The 17,672-nt window shown below is 41.7% G+C and overlaps 2 protein-coding genes across 2 annotated transcripts; both read left to right on the forward strand.

The window, feature by feature from the left end:
- Nucleotides 1-1,852: 1,852 nt before the first annotated feature.
- Nucleotides 1,853-9,588, forward strand: LOC145496012 (NPC intracellular cholesterol transporter 1-like). Its single transcript, XM_081475619.1, has 4 exons — nucleotides 1,853-2,608; nucleotides 2,888-3,688; nucleotides 6,539-6,798; nucleotides 7,667-9,588. The coding sequence occupies exons 1-4, from the start codon at nucleotides 2,537-2,539 to the stop codon at nucleotides 7,962-7,964; spliced, it is 1,431 nt and encodes a 476-aa protein (XP_081331745.1). The 5' UTR covers nucleotides 1,853-2,536; the 3' UTR covers nucleotides 7,965-9,588.
- A 100-nt stretch (nucleotides 9,589-9,688) lies between these two features.
- Nucleotides 9,689-16,062, forward strand: LOC145496009 (NPC intracellular cholesterol transporter 1-like). Its single transcript, XM_081475617.1, has 4 exons — nucleotides 9,689-10,406; nucleotides 10,668-11,519; nucleotides 13,728-13,987; nucleotides 14,830-16,062. Exons 1-4 carry the CDS (start codon nucleotides 10,335-10,337, stop codon nucleotides 15,119-15,121), a joined length of 1,476 nt encoding a protein of 491 aa, XP_081331743.1. The 5' UTR covers nucleotides 9,689-10,334; the 3' UTR covers nucleotides 15,122-16,062.
- The last annotated feature ends 1,610 nt before the right edge of the window (nucleotides 16,063-17,672 follow it).

The raw sequence follows: 17,672 nt of genomic DNA on the forward strand, positions 1-17,672 counted from the left end.
TACTCGGTTGTGAGGGAGGAGCTCATGGCTGCTGCTCAAGATTGAATACGAGGCAACAAAAATGGCATTTAATGAGCTCCGATGAGGCGAGACTGTAAGTGCTGTGGTTGTTTCTGTCACTTATGGTCGCTTTGGTCCCTCTTTGGGGTGAAAACAATTTCAAGCCACGTCCAAAAAACATGATCTTGGTACCACTCTGAGGTTCTTTTCAGAATTTCCAACGAGCACCACCGTCCTTTCTAAATAGGAGTTCCCCGGGCTTGCACCCACTCTTTTCTTCCCCCACCCCTTCACCACGCTAGGGCTCGTAGGGTCGCTTTGAACGTTTCGTAACTCCTGTCGATTCAGTGGCATCAGGCATCCGGCATCAATCGCGTATCTGGAACCCACGTTCTTTTAGACCCGCGGTCTAGGAAGGAGAGAATATGAGAGAAGCACGGTGCTTCTGCGCCTTAGCGTTGTCGGAACGTTCCTGGACTAAATCGATTTAAGTCGATATATGGAATCCGTTTTCAAGTGATTGTGTGCTATTTTTTTTCAGTTTTTGTTTTGTTTTGTTTTGTTTTTTTCAGCTGTAAAAAACACTTTGAAGAAATAATAGCTGCTGTAGTCATCTCTTGTGAGAGCAACCCCCTTTGTCCCTAGTCCACTCGGTCGAATATCTATTTCTAGTTCATTAAGTGAAATTTACAACGCAACCAATATCAATAAAGAGCCAAAGGTTTTATTAGCCTCCCTGTTACTATCCTGTGACTTCGGAAGTGTGGGAGTGCGGGAGTGCGAGAGTGCGGGAGTGCGGGAGTGCAGGAGTGTGGGAGTGCGGAGACACTACTTTCACTGCCCTTTCTTTGGATTCTACTTCGACTCCGGGAGCTGGGCGGGGCTGCAGGGGCACTTGATTTACTGCCCTTCTTCTTAATTTTCCTCCGAATCCGACTCCGGTCCGGGAGGAGCCCGGAACTACGGGACCATTTGTTTCACTGCCCTGCCTTTTAGCTATAATTCGGCTATTAGATGGCGCATGCTAACCTGCGAGTAAACGCCTACTACTTTCTCTCACGCGAAAGAACAGCAAAGAAAAAGTACACGTCTGCACACATGCAGGCTACGGAACTGCGGGACTGTGGGAGCAATTGTGTTAAGTGCTCGCGAAAACATCAAATTATAATTTACCGTAATACCTAGAGAATAAGTTTTTGTACCCGTTTCCCTTTTTCACTGTTGAAACCGTCAGTTAGATAAATGTGGTTTGTCAACATCGCACCGGGTTGTTCAGGGGCAAAATGCATATGAAATGCGTTTCTTAACCGTACCTTTTTGAAAAAGGTTGCCGAGTTTCCCTTAAATTCTGAGCTACAAGTCGTTGATTCCTTCACTTCGGAAGCAGGGAAGTAGTTCATTAGTAATGCTCTTGGTTGAAGTTGCTCTAAATTTCCTCACCATCTGTCCCCTTTTTCGAGAGCTCCGGTGTTTTTCCTTGTCTGACAAGCGCCCCAAGGCCTTCCTTTCAAGTAATTGATACGGTTAGTGATTGCTTTCTGTGGCCACTAGAAACAATAATTACTGCTGACGTCACCATCATCATGTCTTCATGCATGACATCTCTTCAAAACGACAAAATTATGATATCTGGTTTAATATTAATACTTGCAGAAATAAAGAAACAATTAAACACTCAATTATTTGCTTTATTAAAAAGAAAAATCGGGTAGGCTTTTAATTCAGATCGTTTGTTTCCTTCTGGCGCCAATTTTTTCTTTTCCTTTTTTTCTTTTCTTTTTTTTTTTTTGGTCCGTTTTTCGGCAAAGGGATCGTGACTGTCTTAAAAGGAACTCAATCATGGAGGCACGGGCTGTTTACGAATCAACCTATCACGACGGTCAATTCCACGTGATTGACCACGGCATCAAGCTTTTAGCTGGCTTATATCGCGTTGCTTTTTCAGTTCCTATTTTCTTGGCTATAACCGGAATGTGCGTATTGATATAACAGAGACATAACGATACGGCTCATTTCTTACTCTCTCCACGATTCAGTCTTCAAAGTGTTTTTTCGGTAAAGGAGTCGTGACCGTCATGAAAGAAACTTGATCATGGATGCACGGGCTGTTTACGAATAAACTTGTCACGACGGTCAATTCCACGTGATTGACCACGGCATCAAGCTTTTAGCTGGCTTATATCGCGTTGCTTTTTCAGTTCCTATTTTCTTGGCTATAACCGGAATGTGCGTATTGATATAACAGAGACATAACGATACGGCTCATTTCTTACTCTCTCCACGATTCAGTCTTCAAAGTGTTTTTTCGGTAAAGGAGTCGTGACCGTCATGAAAGAAACTTGATCATGGATGCACGGGCTGTTTACGAATAAACCTGTCACTACGGTCAATTCCACGTGATTGACCACGGCATCAAGCTTTTAGCTGGCTTCCATCGCGTTCCTTTTTCAGTTCCTGTTTTCTTGGCTAAACGGAACGATTTGTACTTTCTTTGGCCTCGCCCTTTTAGGACGATCCTCAAGTAACTGAAGCCAACATGGCTGGGTCTGCTTTGATCGTTAAAATCTTGACTTGTGGAGCGTTTCTTCTCTTCGCAGGAGTAGATACGGTAGGTTATCTTCATTTCGCGTCTCACGTAGTAGTTTCGATATAATCAATAAAATCGAGATAACATGCAATAGTTACCCGATGCCCGTTACTCGGCGAAGGCTGCCTTCTCGCGTAAATTGTTTTAAGCTCATATCTGGGGTCCACCGGCTCAGTTACAAGCCGGATTGCGAAGCATGTAGTACAATAACATTGCCTTGAAGAGTACTCTTGAGATGAATGGAACTGGTTTTTTGTTTTGTTTTTTTTTTTGTTTTTTTTCTGCGCTATTCTCGTTTAGATTAAAAGCGACAAAGTCCCAATTCACAAGAGGGGTTATTGCGTGTGGTATGGTCAATGTACGTCTGGATTTAAAGCTAAGAACTGTCTGTACAACGGACCGGCGAAGAAATTAACCGATCCCAAGGGTTTGAAGCTGTTGAACACCTTCTGCCCTGAATTAAGTGGTCAACATACTTGTTGCTCGACGAAGCAACTGATCGCTTTGTCCGCGATCAAAGTATTCGTTGGCCCGCTGACAGCTCGTTGCCCTGCCTGCTGGAGCAACTTGAGAAGATTGTACTGCCAGCTGACTTGCAACCGTGATCAGTCCATGTACATGGACCCCATTAACGTCGATAATAGTACTGGTCACGCTACAATATTAGACATCAACTACTATGTTTCCCCTATCTTCAAGCAAGGTCTCTTCGACTCTTGCAAGGACGTAAGGAACGGGAAAGTGCTGTCTTTGCTTTGTGGGACGTCAGCGGAGAAGTGTACAGCAGAAAAGCTGCTGAGGTACATGGGAAATACAGACAATGGATTCGCGCCGTTCAATATCTATTACCCGGAATCGCTGGTCGACGACTTGTCTTGGATGGACATAACTGTTTTCAAATGCAACAAACCGTTTATCGATCCCCAAACCAAAAAGAAAGCGAGTGCTTGCAGCTGCCAAGATTGTGCAGCGTCCTGTAAGTTTCGAACAGAGCAGCTGATCATCACATCAACACATCCCAGCCCTACTGGACGTGTCCGCCATAGAGACGGAAAGTGGATTCCATTTGGTCCCATATTTCATCTGGAGTTGCTAAATCAGGTAATTACCTCTAGCGAGATCAATTTCTAGATGGAAGTTTTGCTCCCGTATACAGCTATTTAATATAAATCTGCCAGCGCTCTATCACGAATGGCGTTCTCTAATTTAGGATTTAGATAATAATTTTAAGAAAACGACAAAACGTTTGAGTTTATGGAACATGTTTCGACTAAAACTTCTGTTATCTTCAGTTAATCTAGGTACAAAGCGATGGAAGTTGAATTTATATTTAGTAGAAAATGCTAATTGTGATAAATAGTAACAACAGAATGATAATTTTAATTAGATTAACAAGGTGTAATTGCTGATTCAAAGAGGGCTGTTCTCTCTGAATATGAATAGCCTCTTTTATCTTAAGTTGAAAACTGATGGAGGCGTCATCCAAAACATGGAAACAATCTGCTGAACACGAGGCGCGACAATGTTCAGAATTTTGCAGATGTTTGAAAATGTAAGAGGCCCTGTCACTGGCTAAATGCTCTTTCACTCGCGAGGAAAAATGCCGGACCGTTTCGCCGACGTAACAGCCATTACAGCCCGCACATGCAAACTTGTGAACCACACGTGAACGGAGCCCGCCATGGATATGGTCTTTCACGCCAAACATGTGACTGATCTTAAAAGAAGAAAAAGCTAATTTGATATCTAAATCATTGCAATAGCGCTTGACGAAATGGCGAATCTTTTTTTGAGTAATAACAGAAAAATGGTCTATGTAGGGTAGCTTAAAGCAAAACGTGGGTGAAGTGGTAGGAAGAGAACCCTGAGGACAGTGATTACTTTGGGTCCCAGTGATGTAACGATTTATAACCTTTTCAATTAAATGAGCTGAAATAAGATTCTTTTTAAGGATATCCATAAGCTTAGTGATATCCTCGTGAAACCCTAACCAGGCGTCATCAATCTTATAGCCACTATCAACGAGAGTTTTATTGACACCCACTTTGTAAGAGTACGAGGTAAAGCTAAAATAATTAGTTAACAGCCCAGTGAAGTTTTTCTCATGGTAACCTCTGGTTAGAGTAAAATTGGGGTTATTACTGTCGATCAAGACGTCTAAAAAGGGTAATTTGTGATTAACCTGTTTTTCCATGGTAAACCTGATGCTGGGGTGCCTTTAGTTGAGATAGTCGAAAAATATAATGGCATCGTGCTCCGAGTGAAATAAACAATAAGTATCATTAACATACTGGCGATAAAATAAAATTGTAGAGTTGTGAGTAATCATAATTTTTCATGATGTCTCATAAAAAGATTAGCTAATTAAGACGGGAGTAAGTAGGGACCCCATGGCTAACCCATCTACTTGATCATAGAAAGAACCGTTGGATACGAAATGAGTCTGGGCGGTACCTGTAGTAAACCACAATCTCCAAGCGCCACACATTCCAACTGATCACTGTGCCACTGACACTTTTACTGTCGCACAGGACATCCAATCGCTATCCATGTTGAATTCACTTCTTCTGTCATGATTGGGTGGGATTTTAAAGATTCAAAGATCACACTCAGAACATATGAGTCAGTTACGTCAGACCCGAAGGAACAAGATCCGGGGAATTTTTTTATTACGCTATGTACTACATGTATGAGGTCGCATTCTGCAACAATCCATGTCTCGTAAATTTCTGGTTTCTTTTAATATGGAAAGTCTCTTTACTAACTTACCCCTTGAGGAGTGTATTGACTTTGCGGTCTACTACATTTGCGAGGGTAATCCAGACCTCAAGTTAAGTAAACCTCAACTTAGAAGCCTCTTTTCTTTAAGGCCAAACGTTTTGTCGTTTTCTTAAAATTCTTGACTTGTCTGCTACTATCAAGAAGATTAAGGTAACGTTTTGGACGTCTACTAGATTTCTAAGCGTGATAATCATGACTCCCCTTACCAAATACACGATAGAAAATACGCTCTCATAATTCATTCAATATATAGTATACAGCTACTGAACAAGCTAAATTTTTCTTGCCGAGTTGGTTTTTTGTTCTTGTGCTTGTTATGTGACACCGACTACCGAAATTGCGATGCTGACAGCTCATTTTATCGATGATACACATTTTAAGATCCGGCTATTTTGCTCGACTCCAGCTTCGTCGCATAAATTAATTAGCTGGTGTAGAAAGCTCTGAAGAACTTGAAATTCTTCCATGATTGCCAGAGTTTTAACCAGTCGTCTAACTAATCAATTTATTTTAAGCGTCATCGTCGATTATAGAATAGAAAAATCCCACATTGCTAAATCTGAAGGTCACATTTTATCCCCTCAGGTCGCCAGACTAGAGAGATCTATATATATGTGCTCGTTAATTTGATGGAAAATGCACTTGTTACAAGCGAGTGTAGTTCCAAAAACGAAGATCGAAGAACCGAAGACCTGCTACGAAACCAAACATCCACCGCGAAAATCACTTTTGGAGCGAATACCAAATTATCTTGAAAGGTTTAGCCTCAATTTGATTTTCAAGTTCGTCGTTTGTAATCCATGTTAATTCTCTCCATCCGTAATTAACCATCCTTGTTCCTTGATGGTTTATTATTATCTCTTTGGCTCTTTTCTATCTTAGTAAAGTACTATTTCCAGCTTTCCTTCAATTTAAAGGTAATTTCGTACATGGCCAAAACAACCAAAAATGGTCGAGCTCTTTTAAGGATGTGTGAAATATCATCAGAATGAATATTAATTCTGAAACTTTATCCTCATAATTACCGTTTAGACATGCCCTATTTCTTACAGTTCTAGATTAATTCCTTTTGTTTCGTCGCAGGAACCGTAACACTTATCAGCCAGAACATCACAGTGACTGTTTATCGACGATCTGCTAGAACTGATACATTTAATTTTCTCCCCATAGGCTTTGGACCTCCAGAATCACATCACCAACATGAAGGTTCCTTTTGAGGGTTCCTACATCACTCTCCAAGACATCTGCTTTCAACCACTGGCACCACAGAACAAAAAATGCGCCATTCCAAGTATCTTCCAGTATTTCCAAAACAACAAAACCAGGCTGAACAAATGTCTCACCAGTTTGGGCTACAACTGTTCCGATCCACGCGCGAAATTTGACTTTCGTATGGCTGATTTTCATGATCATCTTTTATTTTGTCCAGGGTAAGTTTTGTGTATCGTATCAGAAAAGGGGATAAACACCAACCAAAAATTCATTTATAATCAAATGATTTCGAGTTTAATTTGGAAAGAGTAAGCAAAAGTAAAAAAAAAAAAAAATTCAAAGCCTAAATCTCTTAGAGTGCATGGACCACTCTCCGCTAAGACGTTTGGCCTGTAAGAGTCCTTTACCCGCTCTCTCCACCGCAGAGGCTCGATCAAGGGTTTTTTTTTTCGAGTAGGGAGAATCCGCTTAATGATATGAGTGCAGGCGCAGGGTATTCGACTTTGCGTCTGCAGACACCTCACACAGCGGCGTTCTATAACGAACGTTTCGAACCTCTGCGGAGGAGATAGCTTTACCCCCCTAAGGCCAAGCGTGCTACACAAAAAATCTCGTTGTTTAATTTGTTGCCCATTCCGTAGTAACCTAGGAGGACAGGCGAGGACACGAATTTACGCTGCGCAGTAGGGGAGCGTGAGGGAAATGGGGGGGGGGGGGGGGGGCGAAAAGAGATAACGTGTTCTATCGCAGGTGTGGAAAGAGTAGGAAAATAAAGAAATTTCCGAGTGATCTGGGTGTCTAGTGGGACTTTACGGAAAAGTACTTTGTTTCAGTAATAGATCACTAATGTCGCTAACGCGAGAGCTCAAGCGAGGACCGCGAAAACTTTTACACGAGCGGGGAAAACAAGAGACACTTAGAGCATTGTCCATGCTCCTCGCAGCTTTGCCTCTGCGTAAGCTAAATAATCGCGAGGAGAGAGGATGAATCGTGAGGAGAGAGATGCGAATCTTATTGAGTAAGGGAGAGGGCTGGGGGCTAAAACTTAAATTTTATCCTTATTTGTGGCTTATTTATTTGTCATAGCAATCCGTCTTCGTTTGATTGGAAACTTGGATTACCGTGCCTTGGTGCATTTGGATGGCCTGTGGACCCGAACAATGTATTAGCTGACTTCACAGACAATGCCTACAATAACGCTACAACCTTGATTATTACCTTTGTGGTAAATAACTACCAAGACCAAAGCAAGATGGCCGAAGTAATGGCTTGGGAAAAATCCTTCGTAGAATACATGAAGGAGTATATCAACGACAGCTCCCATGCCAACCTCACCATCCGCTACTCCACTCCAGAAAATGTCCAGCATAAATTAAGAGTGTGATGAACATACCGGGATCTCGCGGAGTGTGATGTAACGTGATCACGCAGTGTGCATTGTTTCGTCTATGTTCGTAGCAATCGGAGCTTGCTGAATATTTCTTTGTCGGTGATTTAGTTAACTCCAATAGAGCCAATGACAATATATAATTACTATTGTTACTCATAACTGAATTTAAAAAAAAAAAAAAAAACAAGACAAAAACAAATCTAGACATAAAATGTATTTAGCACCACATTAGCACGTATGTATGTAGTTTGGATGTAATTCTAACCTTTGATTGCCTACGGTAATGATGAAAGTACCACTAAACTCAAAATATTTATACCTCAGTATATCCTGTCAATAGGTTTCTTTGCTTTACTGCTAACCGATGTGAAAACACTATCGTTGTAGCTATTTGCTTTAATTTTCCATCAGTGTTCAAAGTTCGTGCTCGTACTCGGTTGTGAGGGATCGAGGAGCTCATGGCTGCTGTTCTGGATACAATACGAGGTAACTAAAATTGCATTTGATGAGCGCCGACGAAGCGAGACTGTAAGTACTGCGGTTGCTTCTGTCACTCAAGGTCTCTTTGGTCCCTCTTTGGGGTGAAAACAATTTCAAGCCACGCCCACAAAACATGATCTTGGTACCACTTCGGGGTTCTTTTCAAAATTTCCGATAAGCACTCCCGTTCTTCCCCGAGCGTACACCCACCCAAGGTTTAGGTCCTTTCTTTTATACAGAGGATATATTTCGTAGTTATTAAATTGCGAAGTTTATGGTTCTTTCTATTATACAGAGATAGTATTTCGCAGTTGTTAAATTGCGAAGTTTATGGTTCTTTCTCTTATACAGAGATAGTATTTCGCAGTTATTAAACGGCGAAGTTTTTGGTCCTTTCTTTTATACAGAGGATATATTTCGCAGTTATTAAGACGAATTTTTATATGGTTGTGTCTCACGAGGACTAGGAACTAGCGAATTCACGATTTTGATTGACTAAAATCGATATTGAAAGCGGTCTAGATTTTCCCATCTGGACGGGCATCTAGACCGGTTACATTTTGGGGTGAAAAAGTTGCAAACTAAAACGCAAAAATATTGACTATATTCTTCTAACAATTTTTATTTATGAAAGTGCCAAAAAGCCTGATGAGAAAAAAGTAAAGAGCAAACTTTAATTTGGCAGAATTAAGTTCGCCTTACCGCCGCTCGCGAGCAAAATGTTAGTTAGTACAAACCGGCTAGTTACAATAAACGAATTAAATTGTTCTTGTTTGCCATATAGTAAACATCTTATTAACTGAGCTTAGTCGGTCTGTATGGGATAATCTTGACCTCGGTCGTGTGTACAGACCTCACTGCGTTCGGTCTGTAATTATTAATTCATTTTCTCTCCTTCCAATGGGAAATTGTTTTTGGTGTTTTTTCAGGCAATTATTTATGTATTTACCTTTAAGAAAATGCAAAAATGACTGTAAAATACTTAAAATTATTCTGGTACCAGATTTTTGTCCACTAAAACCTGAAATTGCTCGATTTTCTATCGGATTTTCGTCTTAAATTGCGAAGTTTATGGTAATTTCAATTCTACGGAGATAGTATTTCGCAGTTACTAACCGGCGAAGTTTTTGGTCCTTTCTTTTATACGAAGGATATATTTCGCAGTTATTCAATTGCGAAGTTTATGATTCTTTCCATTATACAGAGATAACTACACGAAGTGTTTGGTCTTTATATAGTGGAAATATTTCACAATTATTAAACGACGAAGTTTTCGGTCCATTCTATTATGCAGAGGAAATATTTGGCAGCTTTTAAATGGCCAATTTTTTGGGTCCCTCTATCATGATGAAAAACACGACGACCCCTATATTTTATGCATTTGCCTAATTTACATAACATAATTACCAACTGGTAAGGTTTGAGAAATTTTTAAGTGGCATCAGTCACCTTATAAAAGTAGTTAGCGCTGATACAGTAGATACTGTATAACTTCTGTTGGCGCAGCACGAACCTTCATATCTTTGGGATCGGAAGCAACGTGATTGGTGTTGTTATCAACAATGCATCAAAATGTTGCTTTTACCTCAAATCCTTTGTTTTCTTATAAAACATCTTTTTTTTTTTTTTTGTCATCTTTCCGCTAAAGGGGTCAAGACCGTAATATCGTCATGAAAGAAACTTGATCATGGAGGGCATGGGCTGTTTACAACTCAGCCTATCACGATCGACGGCCGAGATCACCCCATCAAGCTTTTAGCTGCCTTACATCACGTTGCTTCTTTTAAGTTCCTGTTTTCTTGGCTAACCGGAACGATTTTCACTGTCTTTGACTTCGATCGCCCTTTTAAGTCGATCCCTTCCTCTCAATTAACTGAAGCCAACATGGCTGGGTTTGCTTTGATCGTTAAAATCTTGACTTGTGGAGCGTTTCTTCTCTTCGCAGGAGTAGATACGGTAGGTTATCTTCATTTCGCGTCTTATTCAATAGTTTCGAAATAATCAATAAAATCGTGATAATATGCAATAGTTACCCGATGCCCGTTACTCGGCGAAGGCTACTTTCTCGCGTAATTATAATTTGTTCGTAAGTTTATCTTTGGGGTCCACCGGGTATTACGGGCCGGATTGCGATGCATGCAGTACAATAACATTGCCTTGAACCAGTACTCCTGAGATGGATATAACTGTTTATTTTACTACACTATTCTCGTTTAGGTTATAAGCGACAAAGTCCCAATTCACAAGAAGGGTTATTGCGTGTGGTATGGTCAATGTACGACTGGACCCAAAGCTAAGAACTGTCTGTATAACGGACCGGCGAAACCTTTGACCGATCCCGAGGGTTTGAAGCTGTTGAACAGCTTATGTCCTGAATTAAGCGGTCAACATACTTGCTGTTCGACAAAACAGTTGGATGCTTTGTCCAGCAATTTAGACACCATGGCGCAGCTGACAACTCGCTGCCCTGCCTGCTGGAACAACATGAGAAGATTGTACTGCCAGCTGACTTGCAACCGCGATCAGTCCATGTACATGGACCCCAGGAAGGTCGATCATTATACTGGTCCGGTTAAAATAACGCAGATGAACTACTATGTTTCTCCTACCTTCAAGCAAGGTCTCTTCGACTCTTGCAAGGACGTAAGGTTTCCAGGGAATAACGAGAAAGTGCTGAATTTGCTTTGTGGGCCGACAGCCGAGAAGTGTACTGCAGAAAAGCTGCTGAGGTACATGGGAAATACCGCGAATGGATTCGCGCCGTTCGATATCTATTACCCGGAATCGCTGGTCGACAACTTGTCCTGGATGGACATAACTGTTTTCAAATGCAACAAGCCGTTTATCGATCCCCAAACAAAAAAGCCAGCGCCTATTTGCAGCTGCCAAGACTGTGCCGCACCATCCTGTCGGAACACTACCACGCCAAAACCAACTTACGGCCCTGAGTTTCGAACAGAGCAGCTGATCATTACGTCAACACATCCCAGCCCCACTGGATATCGCCGCTATGGAGACGATAAGTGGATTCCGTTTGGTCCCATATTTCATCTGGAGTTGCTAAATCAGGTATTTACCTCAGCGAGATCTATTTCTAGCGAGATATATTTCTAGTATTTCTCCCGTATACTAAACATTTAGATTATGAGCTCGAGATTTCTATTAAACAATTAGGTTATGAGCTCAAGATTTCTATCGCGTGATAGTTGACTAGAGCGCAGCCCGAATCAACTATCGCGCGATAGAAATCGACGGGGGCGCTTATTTGATTTTCCGAAATCTTACGCGTGGTCAGACTGAAAATCAGTTTTTTGTAATACCTGAATATGTCAGACCCTCTGAAAGTCTCAGAAGGATCCTGTCTCTCTAGTAAACAATTTGATTATTAGCTCGAGATTTCTATCACGCATAGAAATCGAGAGCGAATAATCTAATTGTTTTAGTATAAATCTACTAGTCCTTCAAAACGTTATCGAAATCTTCTGCACAGACACTTCGAAAACGCCAAGAAACGGCCGTTATTTTGTTAACAAGGGCACACTGCTACGCTACTCACTATCTATCACAGAATAGATAGTGAGTAGCTTAGCCAATCAGGGAACGGCATTCGTGACAGAACGCTAGTAGATTTATACTAAAACGTGATAGTTGTTTAGTATAAATCTACTAGTCGTTCAAAACTTTATCTAAATCCTCTTCACAAACGCCAAGAAATCTCGAGGTCATAATCTAATTGTTAATTAGTACAATCTACTAGCCTTCTATCACGATAGTGAGTAGCCTAGCAGTGTGTAGCCCGCGAGCAGGCTGCCGTCGGAGCACAAGCGTAGTCGAGCAGCGAAGCTCTGAGACCCAGACTCCTTCCCGCCAGATCGCTTTGCAAATAGACCAATTTCGACATATTAAAATTCAGCCTAAAACGATAGACCTCAATACGAGTCTCCGGGGAATAACTACAGAGTTTGTGGGTTTATTCCCCGGAGCCTCGTGCTGAGGTGTATTGTTTTAGGCTGAATTTTAATATATCGAAATTGGTCTATTTACTCTTCGCCGCTCGCGCGTTGGACTCAAAGTAGCCTACGTGTAGCCGTACCCAACCCCCGATTTGAGCCTGCTCGCAAGCTAAGCAGTGTGCCCTCTTTAACAAAATGGAGGCCCCTCGCCTTGTTTGCGTTTTCGAAGTGTCATAAGATAAAATTTTGAACGACTGGCAAATTTCTTAGCTTGGTAATTTGATCTCATAATTCATTAAATCAGAAGCATATCTAGGTGATATGGTTCTGATTAAATAGTACACAGCTATTTCTGCGAAGGAACCGAGGTTTTCGGGGCAGTTAAGGTAATCTTGCTGAGTTGTTATTCTTCTAGTGCTTGTTATGTGACACCGAGTTCCGCAATTGCGATGCTCTAAGCTCATTTTATCCACACTGCACATTTTAGAATCCGGCTGCTTTGATCGACTGCAGGTTCGTCGCATGAATTAATTAGCTGGTATGGAAAGCTCCGAATCGGCATTGAACTTGAAATTCTTCCATTGTCAGAGTTTTTAACCAGCTCTCCAACTAATTTATTTTTAGCGTTTTCCTCGACCGCGGAATAGACAAATCTCACATTGCTAAATCTGAAGGTCCCATATTGTCCCCTGTCGCCAGACCGGAGAGATATACAAGTGTACATGCAAAATGCACTCGCTTTTACCAGCGAGTGTTGTTCCCAAAACGAAGATCGAAGACCCGAAGACCCGAAGACCTGCTACGAAAACAAAGGCCCACTGCGAAAATCACTTTTGAAGCGAACACCAAATTAAAGAAGCTACGTGAAAAAGTTCAGTCTTTAACTTTTCAAGTTCGTCGTTTGTAATCCATGTTAATTCTCTTTGTTAAATACCGTTTGCGTTACTGTTGCTTGACATCCCTTAAGTCTATCCTAAGTTGTAATTTGATATATTGATTTTGTATATAGTAAATCAGTGTGTTGCAATCACTTTGGTGTGCTTTACTTGGACTTATTGACCTGGATTTAGGCCCGAATCCTATCATCGTTATCGACCCTTGGCCAAAACAACCCAAAGTACCGTGACTTGATATTCATCAGAGTGAAATTTAATTCTTAAACCTTAGACTGATGATCACCGTTTAGACATGCCCTGTTTCTTGCATTTCTAGATCCTTTCCAATTGTTTCGTCGCAGGAACTGTAACACTTATCAGCCAGAACATCACAGTGACTGTTTACCGACGATCTGCTAGAATTGATACATTTAATTTTCTCCCCATAGGCTTTGGACCTCCAGAATCACATCACCAACATGAAGGTTCCTTTTGAGGGTTCCTACATCACTCTCCAAGACATCTGCTTTCAACCACTGGCACCACAGAACAAAAAATGCGCCATTCCAAGTATCTTCCAGTATTTCCAAAACAACAAAACCAGGCTGAACAAATGTCTCACCAGTTTGGGCTACAACTGTTCCGATCCAATCGCGAAATTTGACTTTCGTATGGCTGATTTTCATGATCATCTTTTACTTTGTCCACGGTAAGTTTTGTGTATCAGAAAAGGGGATAAAAACCAGCCAGAAATACATTTGTAATCAAATGATTTCGAGTTTAATTTGAAAAGGGGAAGCAAAAGTAAAAAAAATTTCAAAGACTAAATCCCCTTTCTTTCCGCTGTGACGTTTGGCCCGTTGGAGGGGAAAAAGGGATAACGAGTTCTATCGCAGGTGTGGAAAAGGTAGGAAAATAAAGAAATTTCCGAGTGATATGGGTGTCTACCGGGACTTAACGGAAAAGTTTATCGTTTTAGTAATAGATTTACTAATGTCGCTACCGCGAGAGCTTAGGTAAAGCCCGCGAAAAGGCTCCACGAGCGGCGAAAACTAGAGACACCCTTAAGCCAAACCAATTCCTGACCAAACAGACTTGCAAGTAGATGTAGGTTAAAAATTAAATTTAGGTCTACTTGCAACTCCGTTTGGCCAGGCCTTGCGTGCACTTTTCGAAGCAAGTTTTCTATTGTGTAGCCACCCATCTCAAGTCAACGCAGGTTGAGTGACGTCCATTAATTAACCTATTAGTAGCCCCTGAAAAACAGGATATGTCTGCCTTGAAATCTTTTTTTTTTTTTTTGGCCACCAAACGCAAGTCTCGACGCAAGTTCAGCTTGCGGCTGCTTACGAATTCCTGCGATTCCGTTTGGTCAGGGCTTTATAGTATTGTCCATGCTCCTCGCGGCTTTGCCTCTGCGCAAGCTAAATAATCGCAAGGAGAAAGGGTTAGTCAGGAGGAGACAGATGCGATTCTTAATGCGTGAGGGGAGAGGGCTGGGGGCTAAAAGGTAAATTTTACCCTTATTTGTGGCTTATTTATTTGTCGTAGCTCTCCGGCTTCATTTAATGTGAAACTTCAAATACCGTGTCTTGGTGCATATGGAAAGCCTGTGGATCCGAACACTGCATTAGCTGGCTTCACAGCCAATGCCTACAATAACGCTACAACCTTGATTATTACCTTTGTGGTAAATAACTACCAAGACCAACGCAGGATGGCTGAAGTAATGGCTTGGGAAAAATCCTTCGTAGAATACATGAAAGAGTATATCAACGATAGCTCCCATGCCAACCTCACCATCCACTACTCCACTCTCCACCCACTACTCCACCCAGTGTGAAGGACATACCAGTATCTCGCGGAGGGTGATGTAACGTGATCACGCTGTGTGGATTGTTTGGTCCATGTTCGCAGCAATCGGAGCTTGCTGAATATGTCTTTGTCGCTGATTTAGTTAACTCCAATGGAGACAATGACAATATCTAATTACTATTGTTACTCATAACTGAAGTAAAAAAGAGACAAACAAATCTAGACGTGAAATGTATTAAGCACCATATTAGTACGTATGTATGTAGTTTGGATGTAATTCTAACCTTTGATTGCCTACGGTAATAATTAAAGTACCACTAACCTCAAAATATTTGTACCTCAGTACATCTTGTCAATAGATTTCCATGCTTCACTGATCACCGATGTGAAAACATTATCTTTGTACTTGTAGCTATTTGCTTTAAGTTTCCATCAATGTTCAAAGTTCGTACTCGTACTCGGCATTGAGGGAAGAGCCGGCATGGCTGCTGCTTTGGATAGAATACGAGGCAACAAGAATGAGATTTGATGAGCTCCGATAAAGCGACACTGTGAGTACTGCGGTTGTTTCTATCACTCATGACTCAAATGGTCGCTTTGGTACCTCTTTGGGGTGAAAACAATTTCAAGCCACCCTCACAAAACGTGACCTTGGTACCCCTCGGGGTTCTTTTCAAAGTTTCCGACGTGCACCCCCGTCCTTCATAAATGGGAGTCCCCCAGGCATACACCCACTCATCTCTTCCCCCCACCCCTCCACCACGCTCGAGCTCGTAGTGTCGTTTTGAACGTTTCGTAACTCCCGTTGATGCAATGGCATCAGGCATCAGGCATTAATCGCGCATCGGGAGCCCGCGTTCCCCTAAACCCGCGGTCTGGAAACGCGAGAATCTGAGAGAAGCATGGTGCTTCTGCGCCTTAGCGTTGTCGGAACGTTCCTGTACTAAATCGATTTAAGTCGATATATGGAGTCCGTTTTCAAGTGATTCAGTGAATTTCTTTTTTTTCAGGTCTAAAACACACTTTGAACACTGAATCACACAGAGAGTAAGGCATGAAACGCACCGTTGTGTGTCTGTTATCACTGAATACGCACGTTTTATTTCAATTATATTGAAAACTTAATACAAATGTAAAACTGATCCAGTGGTAGCATTGGGTGAATCTAGGCGGATCAGTTATTATCAGATTACTTAAATAATAAGTCAATGTACTGACCGACCTTGTTTCCAGGCTTCTCTCCTTGGTTGGTGCCCGATGCGCGAGGGGTTGTGGGCCTCTTACACTCGGAAGACTTTTCCTCCTTCATTAAGTTAAATTCACCAAAGCAACCAATATCAATAAACAGCCAATGGTTTTACTAGCCTCCCTTTCACTATCCTGCGACTTCGGGAGTGCGAAGACACTACTTTCACTGCCCTTTCTTTGAATGCTTTTTGGACTCCAGGAGCTGCACGGGGCGGCAGGAGCTCTTAATTCACTGCCTCTCTTTTTAATTTGACTCCGACTCCGATTCCGACTCCGACTCCGGTCCGGGAGGAGCGCGGGACTACGGGACCATTTGTTTCACTTCCCTTCCTTCGGCTTCTAGATTGCGCATGCTAACCTACGAGTAAACGCCTGCTACTTTCTATCATGGGAAAAAAGGGCAAGGAAAGAGTACACGTCTGCACACACGCAGGCTACGGAACTGCGGGACTGTGGGACTGCGGACTGTGGGACTGCGGGACAGCAGGACAGTGGGACCGCGGGACAAGTTGTAAAACTCAACCATGGAAAAAGTGTGTGCGAGCGAAAACATGAAAGCATAACGTACCGTAATACCTACAGAATAAGTCTTAGCACCCCTTTCCCCTTTCCCCCTTTCATTGCTGAAAACTTAAGTTAAACTATATATTTTTTATATCGTACTCGTTTATAATTCCTACATTTTTATTTATGTATTATCAGAGTTTATTTATTTAGTTATTTATGTGTCACATGGCGAGTCAGCGCTTATCACACTGTACTACATGTGCATAAGTTACCGGAGTGTGAAAGTATTAATGATTTATTTACGAACCGCAGGCTCAAATGTTTCGCTCAGTCTATACCTCAGTTTGACCAAACAAAATGATCTCGCCGTTTTTGACTACAGCACAAGGAAGACATCTACAGATACATTTAATCAGTTGTAAAACGTGTAGGCAGGCCTGAGTAACAAACAGTTTCGTCAACGTTCAACTTTTTCATTTTGCAAATATCACAACACACCCCTGAATGGAAAAAGGCTTTATGGGCTTGTTCGAAAGCTAGACCTGCCCTCACATCACAAGTAGTTCCTCAATGAGCAATGCCTTATAGCACCCTTTCATAATTTATTTTCCAAGTTCAATGGCTCACAGGCACATTGATCTTGTTACCCCAGTTTTTTTGTTTGTTTGTTTGTTTGTTTGTTTTGTTTTGTTTTGTTTTCGCTTTTCGGTAAAGGGGTCATGACCGTAATATTGTCATGAAAGAAACTTGATCATGGAGGCACGGGCTCTTTACGAATCAACCTATCGCGACGGGTAATTCCACGAGATTGATCACTGCATCAA

The sequence above is a fragment of the Orbicella franksi genome, chromosome 8 (assembly GCF_964199315.1).
Source record: "Orbicella franksi chromosome 8, jaOrbFran1.1, whole genome shotgun sequence".
In the NCBI taxonomy this organism is placed as follows: domain Eukaryota; kingdom Metazoa; phylum Cnidaria; class Anthozoa; order Scleractinia; family Merulinidae; genus Orbicella; species Orbicella franksi.